The sequence below is a fragment of the Pongo abelii genome, chromosome 4, assembly GCF_028885655.2.
Source record: "Pongo abelii isolate AG06213 chromosome 4, NHGRI_mPonAbe1-v2.0_pri, whole genome shotgun sequence".
In the NCBI taxonomy this organism is placed as follows: Eukaryota; Metazoa; Chordata; class Mammalia; order Primates; family Hominidae; genus Pongo; species Pongo abelii.
The window spans coordinates 149,257,591-149,276,011 of record NC_071989.2 but is presented as its reverse complement, the minus strand read 5'-3'; the positions used below and the strand labels follow the sequence as shown (position 1 = coordinate 149,276,011).

General features: G+C 38.9%; 2 protein-coding genes across 19 annotated transcripts in view; one reads left to right on the top strand and one right to left on the bottom strand.

Annotated features, from left to right (window-relative positions):
• The window catches only part of PCDHA5 (protocadherin alpha 5), a 219,670-nt gene that overhangs the window by 98,448 nt on the left and 102,801 nt on the right, over positions 1-18,421 (bottom strand).
• Positions 12,369-13,566, top strand: LOC129059544 (large ribosomal subunit protein uL15-like). Its single transcript, XM_054555975.2, has one exon. It carries the CDS (start codon positions 13,063-13,065, stop codon positions 13,507-13,509), a length of 447 nt encoding a protein of 148 aa, XP_054411950.1. The 5' UTR covers positions 12,369-13,062; the 3' UTR covers positions 13,510-13,566.

Genomic DNA, 18,421 nt, shown 5'->3' with positions numbered 1-18,421 from the left:
AATACAAGTCCTAAAATATTTTTTAAAAAATGATATCATATCAAGATTCTTCTCTGACCACAATGAAGTAAAATTAGAAATAAAAAAGAGGAATTTTGGAAACTACATGAACACATGGAAATTAAACAATATGCTCCTGAATGACCAGTGGGTCAATAAAGAAATTTAAAAGGGAATTGAAAATTTGATTCAAACAAACGATAGTGGAAACACAACATACCAAAACCTATGAGATACAACAAAAGGAGTACTATTAGAGGGAAATTTATAGCTGTAGTTGCCTACATTGGAAAAGAATGAAAACCTCATTTAAATAACCTAACTATACATCTTAAAGAACTAGAAAAGCAAGAGTAAATTTAATCCAAAATTAGTAGAGAAAATAATAAAGATCAAAGCAGAAATATATTTGAAATGATGAAAATACAAGAGATCAACAAAACAAAAACTCAATCTTTTGAAAAGATAAATAAAATCGACAAACTTTTAAACAGACTAATGAAGAAAAAAAGAGAGAAGACCCAAGTAAATAAAATCGGGGCTGAAAAAGGAGACATTACAACTGATACTGCAGGAATTCAAAGGATCATTAGTGGCTATGATGAGCCACTGTATGCCAATAAATTTAAAAATCTAGAGGAAATGGATAAATTCCTAGACACGTACAACTTACCAAGGTTGATCTATGAAGAAATTAAAACCTAAACAGACCAATAACAAGTAATTAGATCAAAGTTGTAACAAAAAGTCTCCTAGCAAAGTAAAGCCTGGGACCCATTGGCTTCACTGCCAAATTCTACCAAACATTTAAAGAAGAACTAATACCAATCCTACTCAAACTATTCCAAAAAGTAGAGGAGGGGTTAACTTCCAAACTAATTCTATGAGGCCAGTATTATCCTGATACCAAACAATGACACATCAAAATAAAATAAAACTCCAGGCCAATATATCTGATGAATATTGATGCAAAAATCCTCAACAAAATACTAGCAAACTGAATTCAACAATACAGTTAAAAGATCACTTATTATGACCAAGTGGGATTTATCCCAGGCATACAAGGATGATTCAACATACACAAATCAATCAATATGATATATCATATCAACAGAATGAAGACCAAAAACCATATATCATTTCAATTGATGCTGAAAAAGCATTTAATAAAATTCAAAATCCCTTTATGATAAAAACCCTCAAGAAAATTGGCATAGAAGGGACATACCTCAAAGTAATAAAAGCCATCTATGACAAACCCACAGCCAACATCATACTGAATGGAGAAAAGTTGAAAGCATTCCCCCTGAGACCTGGAATAAGTCAAGGACGCCCATTTTCACCACTTCTATTCAACATAGTACTGAAAGTCTCAGCCAGAGTAATCAGAAAGAGGAAGAAATAAAGGGCATCCGAATTGGAAAAGAGGAAGTTAAACTGTTGCTGTTCGCTGACAATATGATCATGTACTCTGAAAACCCTAAAGATTCATCCAAAAAGCTCCTAGATCTGATAAATGAATTCAGTAAAGTTCCAGGATACAAAATCAATGCACACAAATCAGCAACACTGCTATACACCAACAATAACCAAGCTGAGAATCAAATTAAGAACTCAATCCCTTTTACAACACCTGCCAAAAAAAAAAAAAAAATACTTAGTGTGCTGGTTAATACTGAGGGTCAACTTGATTGGATTTCAGGAGGCAAAGTATTATTCCTGGGTGTATCTGTGAGGGTGTCATCAAAGGAGATTAACATTTGAGTCAGTGGACTGGGAAAGGCAGATCCACCCTCAATCTGGGTGGGCACAATCTAATCAGCTGCCAGCACAGCCAGAATAAAAACAGGCAGAAGAACATGGAGAGATTAGACTGACTTAGCCTCCCAGCCTACATCTTTCTTCTGTGCTGAATGCTTCCTGCCCTTGAACATTGGACTCCAAGTTCTTCAGCTTTGGGACTTGGATTGGCTTGCTTGCTCCTCAGCTTGCAGATGGCCTGTTGTGGGACCTTGTGATCATGTGAGTTAATACTCCTTAATAAACTCCCCTTTATATATACATCTATCCTATTAGTTCTGTCCCTCTAGAGAGCCCTGACTCATACAGATTTTGGTCCCAGGAGTGGTTCTAGAGGAACAGACTATTAAGGATGGAGTTCTTTCATTGGTTTTGGGGTTTCTGGAGATGGCTGCTTAATATGATTAGACCCAAAAATGCTAAGGACTGTACTTCTAATAGTATGGAGAACACTGATAGTCCTTGGCACAAACTGTTTACAGAGTTACACAAAATAAATTCATTTGACACTCCTGATTCACCGTTCGTGAGAGGCAAGGAGTTTAGTAACTCTATATATAATACCTTTGACCATATGTGGGGAACCAAGGAACATAATGAAGTTGGTTGGTTGCTCCTAAGTTCACTGGACAAAGTGATGAAAGAAAATGATGAACTTAAGGATTCTAATTCCTAGCTTCAGAAGCAGATACTGAGTCTCAAACCTGCTAAGATTGCCCTGAGTGAGAGTCTTATCTCCTGTAGAGAAAGAGCTGAAATTGCGGGAAATCAGACACAAGTTCTTATCATACCAGTGGCTGACCTGCAATGAAAGGTGCATGCACAGCCTTGCCAGGTGTCTACTGTTGAAATGAGGGCATTGATTGGAAAAGAAATGGATCCTGAAACTTGGAATGGGGATATGTGAAAGGACCCTGATGAAGCTGGGGACACTGAGATTGTAAATTCTGATGAACCTTTTTTTGCCAGAAGAAACAGCTTTCTCATCCCCAGTAGTGGCAACATGTCCTCCCCAACCCACACTGCCATCAGCCTTTCCACCTTTGTCTGAGGAGATAAACCCTGCACTGCCTGAGGCAACAGTGATGGTCTCCCCTGAGGCCGTTGCCAGGCAAGATAATGTTGATTCTCCTCAGGACCCACCCCCAACCACCCCTGTTTGCTTCTAGACCTATAAACTAGACTAAAGTCCCAGGAGGGCCCTAGGGGTGAGGTTCAGAGTGTGACCCACGAGGAGGTGTGCTACACTCGAAAAGAACTGCTTGAGCTTTCTAATTTATATAAGCAAAAATCTGGAGGACTGGCATAGGAATGGATATTAAGGGTGTGGGATAATGGTGGATGGAATATAGATCCAAGGCATTGGATCAAGCTGAATTTATTGATTTGAGCCGACTAAGCAGGGATTCTGCATTTAATGTTGCAGCTTGGGGAGTTTAAAAAGGTTCTAATAATTTATGTGCTTGGTTAGCTGAAATGTGGATTAAAAGATGGCCCACTGTGAGCAAGCTGGAAATGTCTGATCTCCCTTGGTTTAATGTAGAGGAAGGGATCAAAAGGCTTAGGGAGATTGGGATGGTAGAGTGGATTAGTCAGTTGAGACCTACTCATCCCAGCTGGGAGGATCCAGAAGATATATTCTTGACTAATACTTTGCAAAACAGATTTGTGAGGGGAGCACCTGCATCCTTGAAGAGCTTTGTGATTGCTCTTCTCTGTATGCTAGATTCTACGGTAGAAACCACAGTCACTCAACTACAAAACTTAAATGCAATGGGAATAATTGGCTCTCGAGGTGGCAGGGGCCACTCAACTGTCAAAGGCAAGGTGGGCGTAGCTACCATAATGGACACCAGAGGCAAAGCAGCAATCAGAATAGTCTGAGTCATGTAGATCTCTGGCATCTGTTAATTAATCATGGTGTTCCTAGAAGTGAAAATGATAGGAAGCCTACTGCATTCTTATTTAATTTATATAAGCAGAAAACTTCCAGGTCAAGTGGACAAAAGACTAATTTGAATTATAAAAACAGAGGATCACAGCCCCTCAATCAATTTCCAGACTTAAACCAGTTTACAGACCTAGAATCCCTTAAATGAAGGGGAGGCTGGGTCCCCTTGACAACAATTTATGCTGTTAAAAGATCACTTATTATGACCAAGTGGGATTTATCCCAGGGATACAAGGATGACACTGACAACAATTTATGCTGTTAGTCTTTCTCTCATCCTTCCCCATGGAGACCTATGGCTTTTTACCAGAGTAACTGTGTATTGGGGAAAGGGAAATGATTGCCATTTCGGGGACTACTGAACACTGTCTCTAAGCTGACATTGACTCCAGGGGACCCAAAACATCATGGTAGTCCTCCAGTTAAAGTAGGGGCTTATGGAGTTTTAGCTCAAGTCTGACTTAGAGTGGGTCCAGTGGGTCCCTGGACTCATCCTGTGGTCATTTCCCCAGTGCCAGAATGCATAATTGGCATAGGCATACTTAGCAGCTAGCAGAACCCCCACATCGGCTCCCTGACTGGTAGAGTGAGGGCTATTATGATGGAAAAGGCAAAATAGGAAGACCAATTAGAGCTGCCTCTACCTAGAAAAATAGTAAATCAAAAAACATATCACATCCCAGGAGGGGTTGCAGAGATTAGTGCCACCATCAAGGACTCAAAAGGTGCAGGGGTTGTGATTCCCACCACATCCCGTTCAGGTCTCCTATTTGGCCTGTGAAGAAGACAGATGGATCTTGGAGAATGACAGTGGATTATCATAAGTTTAATCAAATGGTAACTGCAATTGCAGCTGCTGTACCAGATGTGGTTTCATTGCTTGAACAAATTAACACATCTCTTGGTACCTGGTATGCAACCATTGATTTGGCAAATGCCTTTTTCTCCATTCCTGTCCATAAGGCCCACCAGAAGCAATTTGCCTTCAGCCGGCAAGGCCAGCAATATACCTTTACCATCCTACCTCAGGGGTATATCAACTCTCCGGCTTTGTGTCATAATCTTGTTTGGAGAGAACTTGATTGATTTTCCCTTCCATAAGATATCACACTGATTCGTTACATTGATGACATTTTGCTGATTGGACCCAGTGAGTGAGAAGTAGCAAACACATTGGGCTTATTGGTGAGACATTTGCATGCCAGAATATGGAAAATAAATAACTAAAATTCAGGAACCTTCTACCTCAGTAAAATTTCTAGGGGTCCCGTGGAGTGGGGCCTATCAAGATATTCCTTCTAAGATGAAGGATAAGTTGCTGCATTTGGCCCCTCCTACAACCACAAAAGAGGCTTATTTGGGCCTATTGGATTTTGGAGGCAACACGTTCCTCATTTGGGTATGTTACTCCAGCCCATTTATGGAGTGACCCAAAAGGCTCTCACTTTTGAATGGAGTACAGAACAGGAGAAGACTCTACAACACGTCCAGGCTGTGTGCAAGTTGCTCTGTCTCTTGGGCCATATGACCCAGCAGATCCAATGGTGCTTGAGGTGTCAATGGCAGATAGGGATGCTATCTGGAGCCTTTGGCAGGCCCCCATAAGTGAATCACAGTGGAGACCTCTAGGATTTTGGAGCAAGGCCCTTCCATCTTCTGCAGCTAGCTACTCTCCTTTTGAGAGACAGCTCTTGGCCTATTACTGGGCTTTGGTGGAAACTGAACGTTTGACTATGGGTCATCAAGTCACCAAGCAACCTGAACCGCCTATCATGAACTGGGTGCTTTCTGACCCATCTAGCCATAAAGTGGGATGTGCACAGCAGCATTCCATCATCAAATGGAAGTGGTATATATGTGATCAGGCTTAAGCGGTCCTGAAGGCACAAGTAAGTTACATGAGGTAGTGGCTCAAATGCCCATGGTCTCCATTCCTGCCAACCTGCCTTCTCTTCCCCAGCTTGCAACAATGGCCTCGTGGGGAGTTCCCTATGATCAGTTGATGAGGAATAGAAGACTAAGGCCTGGTTCACAGATGGTTCTGCATGATATGCGGGCACCACCTGAAAGTGGACAGCTGCAGCACTACAGCCCCTTCCTAGGACATACCTGAAGGACAGCAGTGAAGGGAAATCTTCCCAGTGGGCAGAACTTCAATCAGTGCACCTGGTTGTGCACTTTTCATGAAGGAGAAGTGGCCAGATGTGCAATTATATACTGATTAATGGGCTGTAGCCAGTGGTTTGGCTGGATGGTCAAGGACTTGGAAGAAGCATGATTGGAAAATTGGTGACAAAGAAATTTGGGGAAAAGGTATGTGAATGGACCTCTCTGAGTGGTCAAAAACTGTGAAGATATTTGTATCCCATATGAGTGCTCACCAACGGCTGGCCTCAGCAGAGAAGGATTTTAATAAACAAGTGGATAGGATGGCTCGTTCTGTGGACACCACTCAGCCTCTTTCCCCAGCCACCCCTGTCATCACCCAATGGGCCCATGAACAAAGTGGCCATGGTGGCAGGGATGGAGGTTACACATAGGCTCAGCAACATGGACTTCCACTCACCAAGGCTGACCTGGCTACGGCCACTGCTGAGTGCCCAATTTGCCAGCAGCAGAGACCAACACTGAGCCCTTGATATGGCACCATTCCTCAGGGTGATCAGCCAGCTACCTGGTGGCAGGTTGATTATATTGGACCTCTTCCATCATAGAAAGGGCAGCGATCTGTCCTTACTGGAATAGACACTTACTCTGGATATGTGTTTGCCTATCCTGCACACATTGCTTCTGCCAAGATTACCATCTGTGGACTCACAGAATGTCTTATCCACCATCGTGGTATTCCACACGGCATTGCCTTTGTCCAAGGCACTCACTTTATGACTAAAGAAGTGCAGCAGTGGGCTCATGCATATGGAATTCACTGGTCTTTACATGTTCCCCATCATCCTGAAGCAGCTGGATTGATAGAATGATGGAATGGCCTTTTGAAGACACAATTACAATGTCAACTAGGTGACAATACTTTGCAGGGCTGGGGCAAAATTATCCAGAAGGTTGTGTATGCTCTGAATCAGCATCCAATATGTGGTACTGTTTCTCCCATAGCCGGAATTCATGGGTCCAGGAATCAAGGGGTGGAAGTGGAAGTGGCACCCCTTACCATCACCCCTAGTGACCCACTAGCAAAATTTTTACTTCCTGTCCCTGTGACATTATGTTCTGCTGGCCTAGAGGTCTTAGTTCCAGAGGGAGGAATGCTGCCACCAGAAGACACAACCACGATTCCATTAAACTGGAAATTAAGATTGCCACCTGGACACTTTTTGGGCTCCTCCTACCTTTAAACCAACAGTCTAAGAAGGAAGTTACAGTGCTGGCTGGGGTGACTGACCCAGACTCTCAACATGAAATCAGTCTACTACTCCACAATGGAGGTAAGGAAGAGTATGCATGGAATACACAAGATCCCTTAGGGTGTCTCTTAGTATTACCATGCCCTGTGTCAATGGGAAACTACAACAGCACAATCCAGGCAGGACTACAAATGGCCCAGATCCTTCGGGAATGAAGGTTTGGGTCACTACACCAGGAAAAAACCACTACCTGCTGAGGTGCTTGCTGAAGGCAAAGGGAATACAGAATGAGTAGTAGAAGAAGGTAGTCATCAATACCAACTATGAACCACGTGACCAGTTACAGAAATGAGGACTTTAACTGTCATGAGTATTTCCTCCTTCTTTGTTAAAAACGTGTTTGTGCATTTATACATTTGTATTAAGAAAATATCTTCATTTTATTTCCTTTTTTGTTTATCATGTGACATAAGATTTATTGACTTCATATCAACATTTAAGTGTTGTTAACTTTACGTAATAGCATTTGGGTTGGGAATTGGTGCATTCTTGGCTGTATGAAGGATAGTTGTATTATGTTAGGAATAATTATGACCTTATTATTGTCTTAATTTGAAGATTATCTATAATTTCAGGAGGTGTGTATCAAGTTGACAAGCTGACAAGGGGTTCAAGTTGACAAGGGGAGGACTTGTGATGGTTAATACTGAGTGTCAACTTGATTGAAGGATGCAAAGTATTGTTCCTGGGTATGTCTGTGAGGGTGTTATCAAAGGAGATTAACATTTGTGTCAGTGGACTGGGAAAGACACACTTACCCTCAATCCGGGTGGGTGCGATCTAATCAGCTGCCAGTGCAGCCAGAATAAAAGCAGACAGAAGAACGTGGAGAGATTAGACTGGCTTAGCCTCCCAGCCTACATCTTTCTCCCATGCTGGATCTTCCTCCCCTTGAACATCGGATTCCAAGTTCTTCAGCTTTGGGACTCAGATTGGATTCCTTGCTCCTCAGCTTGCAGATGGCCTATTGTTGGGCCTTGTGATTGTGTGAGTTAATACTCTGTAATAAACTCCCCTTTATATACACATCTAGCCTATTAATTCTGTCCCTCTAGAGAACCTTGACTAATACACTTAGGAATATACTTAACCAAGGAGGTGAAAGATCTCTACAAGGAAAACTACAAAACACTGCTGAAAGAAATCATAAATGACACAAACAAATGGAATATATTCCATGTTAATGGATGGCAGGAATCAATACTGTGAAATTGACCATACTGTCAGAAGCAATCTATAGATTCAATGCAATCCCCAGCAAAATACCATTATCATTCTTCACATGACTAGAAAAACACAATCCTAAAGTTCATATGGAACCAAAAAAGAGCCCACATCCCCAAGGCAATACAAAACAAAAAGAAGAAATCTGAAGGCATCACATTACCTGACTTTAAATTATACTAAAAGGCTATAGTTACCAAACCAGCATGGTACTGGTATAAAAATAGGCACACAGACCTATGAAACAGAACAGAGAACCAAGAAATAAAGTCAAATACTTACAGCCAACTGATCTTCAACAAAGCATACAAAAACAAAGTGTGGAAAGGACACCTTATTCAAGAAATGGTGCTGGGATAACTGGCAAGCCTCATGTAGAAGACTGAAACTGGATCCTCATCTCTCACCTTACACAAAAATCAACTCAAGATGGATCAAAGACTGAAATCTGAAACCTGAAACCACGAAAATTCTAAAATATAACAGCAGGAAAACTCTTCTAGACATTGGCTTAGGCAAACAATTCATGACTGAGAACCCAAAAGAAAGTGCAACTACAACAAAAATAAATAAATGGGACCTAATTAAACTAAAAAGCTTTTGCATAGAAAAGAATTAGCAAAGTAAACAGACAACCCACAGAGTGGGAGAAAATATTCACAAATTCTGCATCAGACAAAGGACTAATATCCAGAACCTACAAGGAACTCAAACAAATCAGTAAGAAAAAAAAATCCCATCAAAAAGTGGGCTAAGGACATAAATAGACAATTCTCAAAAGAAGATATGCAAACAGCCAACAAACATATGAAAAAAATGCTCAACATCACTAATTATCAGGAAAATGCAAATTAAAACAATAATGTGGTACCATCTTACTCTTGCAAAAATGGTCATAATTAAAAAATAATAGATGTTGGCCAGAATGTGGTGAAAAGGGAACAATTTTACACTGCTGGTGGGAATGTAAACTAGTACAACCACTATGGAAAACAGTGTGGAGATTCCTTAAAGAACTAAGAGTAAAACTACTATTTGATCCAGCAGTCCCACTACTGGGTGTCTACCCAGAGGAAAAGAAGTCATTATATGAAAAAGATACTTGAACACACATGTTTATAGCAGCATAATTTGCAATTGTAAAAATATAGAATCAGCACAAATAGCCACCAGTCAACAAGTGTATAAAGAAATTGTAATATATATATATATATATGTAAAATATATGTATTATATACATAATACACCATGGAATACTACTCATCCATAAAAAGGAATGAAATAATGGCATTCTCAGCAACCTGGACGGAACTGGAGACCATTATTCTAAGTGAAGTAACTCAGGAATGGAAAACCAAACACCACATGTTCTCATTCATAAGTGGGAGCTAAGCTATGAGGATGCAAAGGCATAAGTATAATACAATGGACTTTGGGGACTCAGGGGGAAAGGGTGGGAAGGGAGTCAGGAATAAAAGACTACAAACTGGGTGCAATGTATACTGCTCGGGTGATGGGTGCACCAAAATCTCAGCAATGACCACTAAAGTACTTATTCATGTCACCAAATACTGTTCCCCAAAAACCCATTGAAAAAAAAATTAAAAAGTTAAAGTATACCACTATTTTTTAAAGTGTATCATATTTGTAGCTGTTACATTGTGAATAGCACAAAAATCAACAAATAATTTTCCAGTATTTAAGAGGTATTATCCAATGCAGCAAGGAAGTCACATCATTGACAAACAGGTCAAGATTCAATGTCTTTGTCATTTTACTCTATATTATTTGTTGAGATAAATGAAAATACCAACAGACATTCATGTGAGAACTATGCTTGTCAATTACAACCATAGATAGTTTATGGATAGAAAAGTTCAGCAAAAATCAAGGAAAACATTCTGTGATAATTGATAATAGGGAGAATTGTATATTTTATAACTATTTTAAACTATTTACCAAACATCCTTTATATCAGTTAAATTTATAATATATGTATATGGTATATGCATACATATATATGCACATACATGTGTATTAAGCATTTACCAGGCCAACACCAGCTACACAGCATCCCAATTCCACTTATTAGAAAAATTTCTTGCTCTAGTTTAAAGTGAACAACACAATAGAACTATTACCTATGGTACCCGCTCAGAACTATAATGCAAGGAATAATATTTTAAGTTTGATCAGATGAATTCCACTGATACATATTGTGCTGAATTTTTCCTGACTGTACTACTGTTTCTAGAAGTAACCACAACCCCTCCTATATTTTTGAAAAACTTGTTTTTTAAAATGCATCCTTTCCTCAACAAAAATGCTGTCTTTATTGTATACTAAATTTCCTAATGCACAATGAGACACTACCTCACTCCTGCAAGAATTACTATAATTTAAAAATCAAAAAGTAATAGATGTTGGCACGAATGTGGTGAAGAGGACACTCTTTTATACTGTTGGTGGGAATGTAAACCAGCACAACCACTATGGAAAACAGTTTGGAGATTTCTTAAAGATCTAGAAGTAGAGCTATTATTTGATCCAGCAATCCCACTATCAGGTATCTACCCAAAGGAAAAGAAGTCATTAAATGAAAAAGACACATGTGCAAGCCATGTTGATAGCAGCACAATTCACAATTGCAAAAATATGGAACCAACCTAAATGCCCATCAGCCAAAAAGTGGATAAAGAAAATGTGGTATATATACACCATGCAATACTACTCAGCCATAAACTAAATAAAATAATAGCTTTTGCAGCAGCTTGGGTGGACCTGGATGCCATTTTTCTAAGTGAAGTAACTCAGAAATGGAAAACCAAATATTGTATATTCTCACATACAAGTGAGAGCTAAGCTATGAGAATGCAAAGACATAATGATATAATGGATTTGGGGGACTTGGAGGGAAGGGTGGGAGGGGAGTGAAAGATAAAAGACTACACATATTAAGTACGGTGTACACTGCTTGGGTGACAGGTGCACCAAAATCTCAGAAATCACCACTAAAGAACTTATCCATGTAACTGAAAACGACCTGTTCCCCAAAACTATTGAAATCTTAAAAACCCTCAAAAATCTGGGTATAGAAGGAACATACCTCAACATAATAAAAACCATATATGACAGACTCACAGCTAGTATCATATTGAGTAGGCAAAAACTCAAAGCCTTTTCTCTAGGACCTAGAATATGACAAGGATGCCCACTTTCACCACTGTTATTCAACATAGTATTCAACATAGTACTCTTAGCTAGAGCAATTAGAAAGGAGAAAGAAATAAAGGGCTTCATAGGCCAGGCGAAGTGACTTACACCTGTAATCCCAGCACTTTTGGAGGCTGAGGCAGGAGGATTGCTTGAGCCCAGGAGTTCGAGACCAGCCTGGTCAACAAAGCAAGACCACATCTCAAAAAAAAAAAAAAAAAAAAAAAAAAAGAGAGAGAGAGAAGACATAAAGGACATCCAAATTAGAAAGGAAGAAATCAAATTATCCTTGTTTGCAGATGATATAATCTCATTTTAAAAAAATCTAAAGACTCCAAAAAACTATTAAAACAATAAATTCAGTAAAGTTGCAGGATACAAAATCAACCGACAAAAATTATGTATTTCTCTATGTCAACAGTGAACAATCTGAAAATGAAATTAAAAAGTAATCCCATTTACAATAGCCACGAATAAAATTAAATACCTAGGAATTAACCAAAGAAGTGAAAGATCTCTACAATGAAAAATATAAAATGCTGATGAAAGAAATTGAAGAGGACGCAAAAGAATGGAAAGATATTGCATGTTTATGGATTGGAAGAATCAATATTGTAAAAATGTTCATACTACCCAAAGTAATCTACAAATTCAATGCAATCCCTGTCAAAATACCATGGACATTCTTCACAGAAATAGAAAAGACAATCTGAAAATGTATATGGAACTACAAAATAACCATAATACCTAAACCTATCTTGAGCAAAAAGAACAAAACTGGAAGAATCACATTACCTGACTTCGAATTATACCACAGAGATATAGTAACCAAAACATCATGGTACTGGCATAAAAACAGACACATAGACCAATGGAACAGAATAGAGAACCAAAAAACAAATCCACTTATCTATAATGAACTCATTTTTGACAAAGGTGCCAATAACATAAACTCGAGAAAAGACAGTCTGTGCTGGGAAACTAGATATCCATATGCAGAGGAATGAAACTAGACCCCTATCTCTCACCATATACAAATATTGAATTTAAATGGATTAAAGACTTAAATCTAAGACATCAAACTATAAAACGACTACAAGAAAACATTGGGGAAACTCTCCAGGACATCAGTCTGGGCAAAAATTTCTTGAGTAATACCCCACAATCACAGGGAACCAAAGGAAAAAAATGGATATATGGGATCACATCAACTTAAAAACCTACTGCACAGCAAAGCAAACAATCAACAAAGTGAAGAGACAACCCACAGATTGAGAGAAAATATTTACAAACTACCCATCTAACAAGTGATGAATAACCAGAATGTAGAAGGAGCTCAAACAACTCTATAGAAAAAAAAATCTAATAATCTAATTTTAAAATGGGCAAAAGAGTTGAATAGATGTTTTTCAAAAGAAGACATACTAGCTTTTTTTTTTCGTCTGGGCTTCCAACATGCCATCCAGACTGAGGAAGACCCGGAAACTTCGGGGCCACGTGAGCCACGGCCACGGCCGCATAGGCAAGCACCGGAAGCACCCCGGCGGCCGCGGTAATGCTGGTGGTCTGCATCACCACCGGATCAACTTTGACAAATACCACCCAGGCTACTTTGGGAAAGTTGGTATGAAGCATTACCACTTAAAGAGGAACCAGAGCTTCTGCCCAACTGTCAACCTTGACAAATTGTGGACTTTGGTCAGTGAACAGACACGGGTGAATGCTGCTAAAAACAAGACTGGGGCTGCTCCCATCATTCATGTGGTGCGATCGGGCTACTACAAAGTTCTGGGAAAGGGAAAGCTCCCAAAGCAGCCTGTCATCGTGAAGGCCAAATTCTTCAGCAGAAGAGCTGAGGAGAAGATTAAGAGTGTTGGGGGGGCCTGTGTCCTGGTGGCTTGAAGCCACATGGAGGGAGTTTTCATTAAATGCTAACTACTTTAAAAAAAAAAAAAAAAAGAAGAAGACATACTAATAGCAAACAGGTATATGAAAAGATACTCAACATCACTGATAATCAGAGAAATGCAAATCAAAACTACAATGAGATATCATCTTACCACAGTTAAAATGGCTTTTATCCAAATGACAGGAAATAAAAAATGCTGGAGAGGTGAAAAAAAGGGAATCCTTATACATTGTTGGTGGGAATGTAAATTAGTACAAGCACTATGGAGAACAGCTTGGAGTTTCCTCAAAAAGCCAAAAGTAGAGCTACCAAGTGATCCAGAAATCCCACTGCTAGGTAGGATTTCCGTTCTTTCCAAAAGAACGGAAATCAGTATATTGAAGAGATAACTGCACTCCCATGTTCATTGCAGCAATGTTCACAATAGCCAAGATTTGGAAGCAACCTACATGCCCATCATCAGATGAACGGGTAAAGAAAATGGGCCTGGTGCGGTGGCTCACGCCTGTAATCCCAGCACTTTGGAAAGCCGAGGTGGGCAGATCACCTGAGGCTGGGAATTTGAGACCAGTCTGACCAACACGGAGAAACCCCGTGTCTACTAAAAATACAAAGTTAGCCGGTCATGGTGGCGCATGCCTATAATCCTAGCTACTTGGGAGGCTGAGGCAGGAGAATCACTTGAACCCAGGAGGCAGAGGTTGTGGTGAGCCAAGATCACGCCACTGTACTCCAGCCTGGGCGACAAAAGCGAGACTGTCTAAAAAAACAGAAAAGAAAATGTGGTACATATACACAATGGAGTACTATTCAGCCATAAAAAAAAACAAGATCCAGTCATTTGCAACAACCTGGATGAAACTGGATGTCATTATGTTATAAGTGAAATAAACCAGGCACAGAAAGACAAATATCGTATGTTCTTACTTATTTGTGGTACCTAAAAATCAAAACAAGGCCAGGTATGGTGGCACATGCTTGTAACCACAGCACTTTTGGAGGCTGAGGTGAAAGGATCACTTGAGCCCAGGAATTCAAGGCCAAACTGAGTAACAAAGTGAGACCTCATCTCTACAAAAAAATCAAAAAAGTAGCTGGGCATGGCAGCATATGCCTGTGGTCCCAGCTATTCAGGAGGCCGAGGCAGGAGGATTGCTTGAGCCCAGGAGGTCAAGGCTGCACTGAGTTCTGTTCATACCACTGCACTCCAGCCTGGGTGACACAGCAAGACCTGTCTCAAAAAGGAAAAACAAAACAAAATATTTGAACCCATGGAGATAGATAGTAGAAGAATGGTTAACAAAGGCTAGAAAGTTTAGTGGGGTATGGACAGAAGGTGGAGATTTTTAATGAGGACAAAAAATAGAAAAAATGAATAAGACATAGTATTTGATAGCAAAATAGGGTGACTATGGTCTAAATAATTTAGTTGTATATTTAAAAATAACTAAAAGAGCATAACTGGCTTGTTTGTACAAAGAATAAATGTTTAAGGGAATGGCCATTTCATTTTCCATGATGTGATTATTGTGCATTGCATACTTGTATCAAAATGTCTCATGTATCCCATAAATATGTACACCTATTATGTACCCATAAAATTAAAAAATAAAAACAACTATGAACAGAGTAAACAGACAACCTACAGGATGGGAGAAAATATCAGCAAACTATGCATTCAACAAAGGTCTAATATCCAGAATCTATAAGGAACTTAAGCAAATTAACAAGCAAAAAACAAACAACCTCATCAAAAAATGGGCAAAGGGCCAGGCACAGTGGCTCATGCCTGTAATACTAGCACTTTGGGAGGCCAAGGCAGGTGGATCACTTAAGACCAGGAGTTCAAGACCAGCCTGGCCAACACATCAAAACCCCATCTCTACTTAAAATACAAAAAAAAAAAGAAAAATAGCTGGGCTTTGTGGTGTGTGCCTGCAGTCCCAGCTACTCAGGAGGCTGAGGCAGGAGAATCGCTTGAACCCAGGAGGTGGAGGTTGCAGTGAGCCAAGATGGCACCACTGCACTCCAGCCTGAGTGACAGAGCAAGACTCTGTCTCGAAAAAAAAAAAAAAAAGGCAAAGGACATGAACAGCCACTTCTCAAAAGAAGACATACATGTGGCCAATAAGCATATGAAAAAAATGCTCAACATCACTAATCATTAGATAAATGCAAATCAAAACCACAATGAGATACCATCTCACACCAGTCAGAATGGCTATTACTAAAAAGTCAAAAATAACAGATGCTGGTGAGGTTGCAGAGACAAGGGAATGCTTATACACTGCTGGTGGAAATATAAATTAGTTCAGCCACTGTGGAAAGCAGTTTGAAGATTTCTCAAAGAACTTACCATTCAAGCCAGCAAATCCTATAACTGTGTACATAACCAAAGGAATATAAGTCATTCTACTATAAAGACACATATATGTGTATGTTCATCATGGCACTATTCACAATAGCAAAGACAGAGAATAATCCTAAATGCCCACAATGGTGCACTGGATAAATAAAATGCAGTACATTGGCCAGGCACAGTGGCTCACGCCTGTAATCCCAGCACGTTGGGAGGCCGAGGCAGGCAGATCACCTGAGGTCAGGAGTTCGAGACCAGCCTGGCCAACATGGAGAAACCCTGTCTCTACTTAAAATACAAAAATTAGCCAGGCTTGGTGACAGGCGCCTGTAATCCCAGCTACTCGGGAGGCTGAGGCAGGATAATTGCTTGAACCCAGGAGGCGGAGGTTGTAGTGAGCCGAGATTGCGCCATTGCACTCCAGTCTGGGGGACAAGAGTGAGACTTTGTCTGAAAAAAAATACAATACAATACAATACAGTGCTGTATATATACATCATTGAATACTATGCAGCCATAAAGAAAGAAAAAGATCATGCCCTTTGCAGCCCATTGAATGGAGGTCTAGGCCATTATCCCAAGTGAATTAATATAGAAACAGAAAACCAAATACTACACGTTCTCACTTATAAGTGGGAGCTAAAAAAGAATGTGAAAAGACAGCACCCTCAATGAGAAAATCTTGGCAAATCATATATCTAATAAAGTAATTGCATCTAGAATACATAAAGAACTCTTACAACTCGACAATTGAAAAACGAATAAACCAATTAAAAATTGGGCAAAAGATCTGAATAGGTGTTTCTCCAAAGAGGATACAGAAATGACCAATAAGCACATGAAAAGAGTCTCAGGAGGAAGCAAAAGAAGGTTATGGGGCTTTTGATGGTGTTGAGAATTGAAGAACTCCAAAAAGTGCCAATAAGCACTCACTGGAAAGCATAGTAAAACAATTTGAGAACAATAGTCATGGGTAAAAGGGGGGAAATCGAAGGTCCTGATTCAATTATCCCTGAGTAAGAAAAAAAAAAAGCTTTGAAAAGAGAGATGAGAAAACTCAGTAAAATATTAGAAATAAAAGCAAATTCAAAACTTAGTGGAAGGGGCTACAAATAGATGGGATTGTGCTAAACCTGTCTTAGCCCTATGAACTTCTCAACTAACAAATGTCTTCTTGTAGCAAAAACCCCTATACTGAGGAGGAACTGATAGGAATTGAGTCCATATGAAGCAAAATGTTGGGGGTGGAGGACAATTAAACAAAGGAAAAAGGTCCAAGTAAAAAGGGTAAAGGGTGTCACAAAGTAAGATATTAAAGAATTATATTTTTATCATTTCATGACAATAGCTGAATAGAAATCTATAGAGCAACAAAGATAGGAAAATTGTCCTGGTCTGTTTCTTCTAAAATTATAGGGAAGCACTTTTCATATAAACATGAGCATAAAAAAAGGATTATGGGCAAATCTGATATAAAATTATTTTTAAAGGAGAGGACAAATAATTACACTAAAGGAAATAACATAAGAAAAGGATTATGGGCAAATCTGATATAAAATTATTTTTAAAGGAGAGGATAAATAATTACACTAAAGGAAATAAATACACACAAGAAAGAAAATTCCACAAATTGCTACATAATATTTGAAAACAACTTAAACATTTTTAGAAAATAATGAAAAGCTATGCAAGAATACACAAATCAGAATTAGAGAGACTCAGTAATGATATGATTGGAGAAGAAAAAGCTTTGAAAAGAGAGATGAGAAAACTCAGTAAAATATTAGAAATAAAAGCAAAATAATTTTTTCAGAAGTAAACACTAAACCAGAAGGCACATAACAGCAAATAAACACTATGGATAATGCCTAAAGAAAACTATAAGATGAAAACAAGAATAAAAAGTAAAATATTTTTTTAAAAAGAGCTAGGTAGAAAAAAAAAAGAGCTAGGTAGGATTTAGAAGTGTTAGCTACAAAAGAAAGGCAAAGAACATCTAATACAAATATAATTGGAGCCATTGAAGAAGAAATCTGAAGTAATAAAACAGAAGAAATACTAAAATCTATAATTTAAGAAAACTTTCCAGGAAAATAAACTTCAAAAATACTTGTAAATAAGCTACCACTTGTAAAGAAAAGAAAATTACATTGTCATTCAACATCTTTAAAATGAGAATATAATAGCATAGAAAAAATATATAACTATGGAAAGAAAGTCAAAATCAGGGATAATTATATAGAGGGGAATTATTTCAAGTTATTTGAAACTTCTCATCTGCAACACCAGGAACTAGAAGATACTGGAATAAAATTAATGTATTCAAAAATCAATTCAACAGAGGACTTACATTACCAGTATGCAGAACTGGTAATTTGAACCAACCATACCATTGGAGATATTTTAAAATTATAAAAGTATCTAATGACTAATAAAGTCATGGAGAATTAACAGGTAGAGATTCTGAAAAAGACCACAAATTCAGAAGGTAAAGTAATTTTCTGGCCACTTTGGATCTGGGTTGTTTCTATATAAGAAGTAGGGCA

What these genes read in the sequence shown, in the direction of transcription:
- LOC129059544 (XM_054555975.2), top strand. Translation starts at nt 13,063, where the DNA reads ATGCCATCCAGACTGAGGAAGACCCGGAAACTTCGGGGCCACGTGAGC.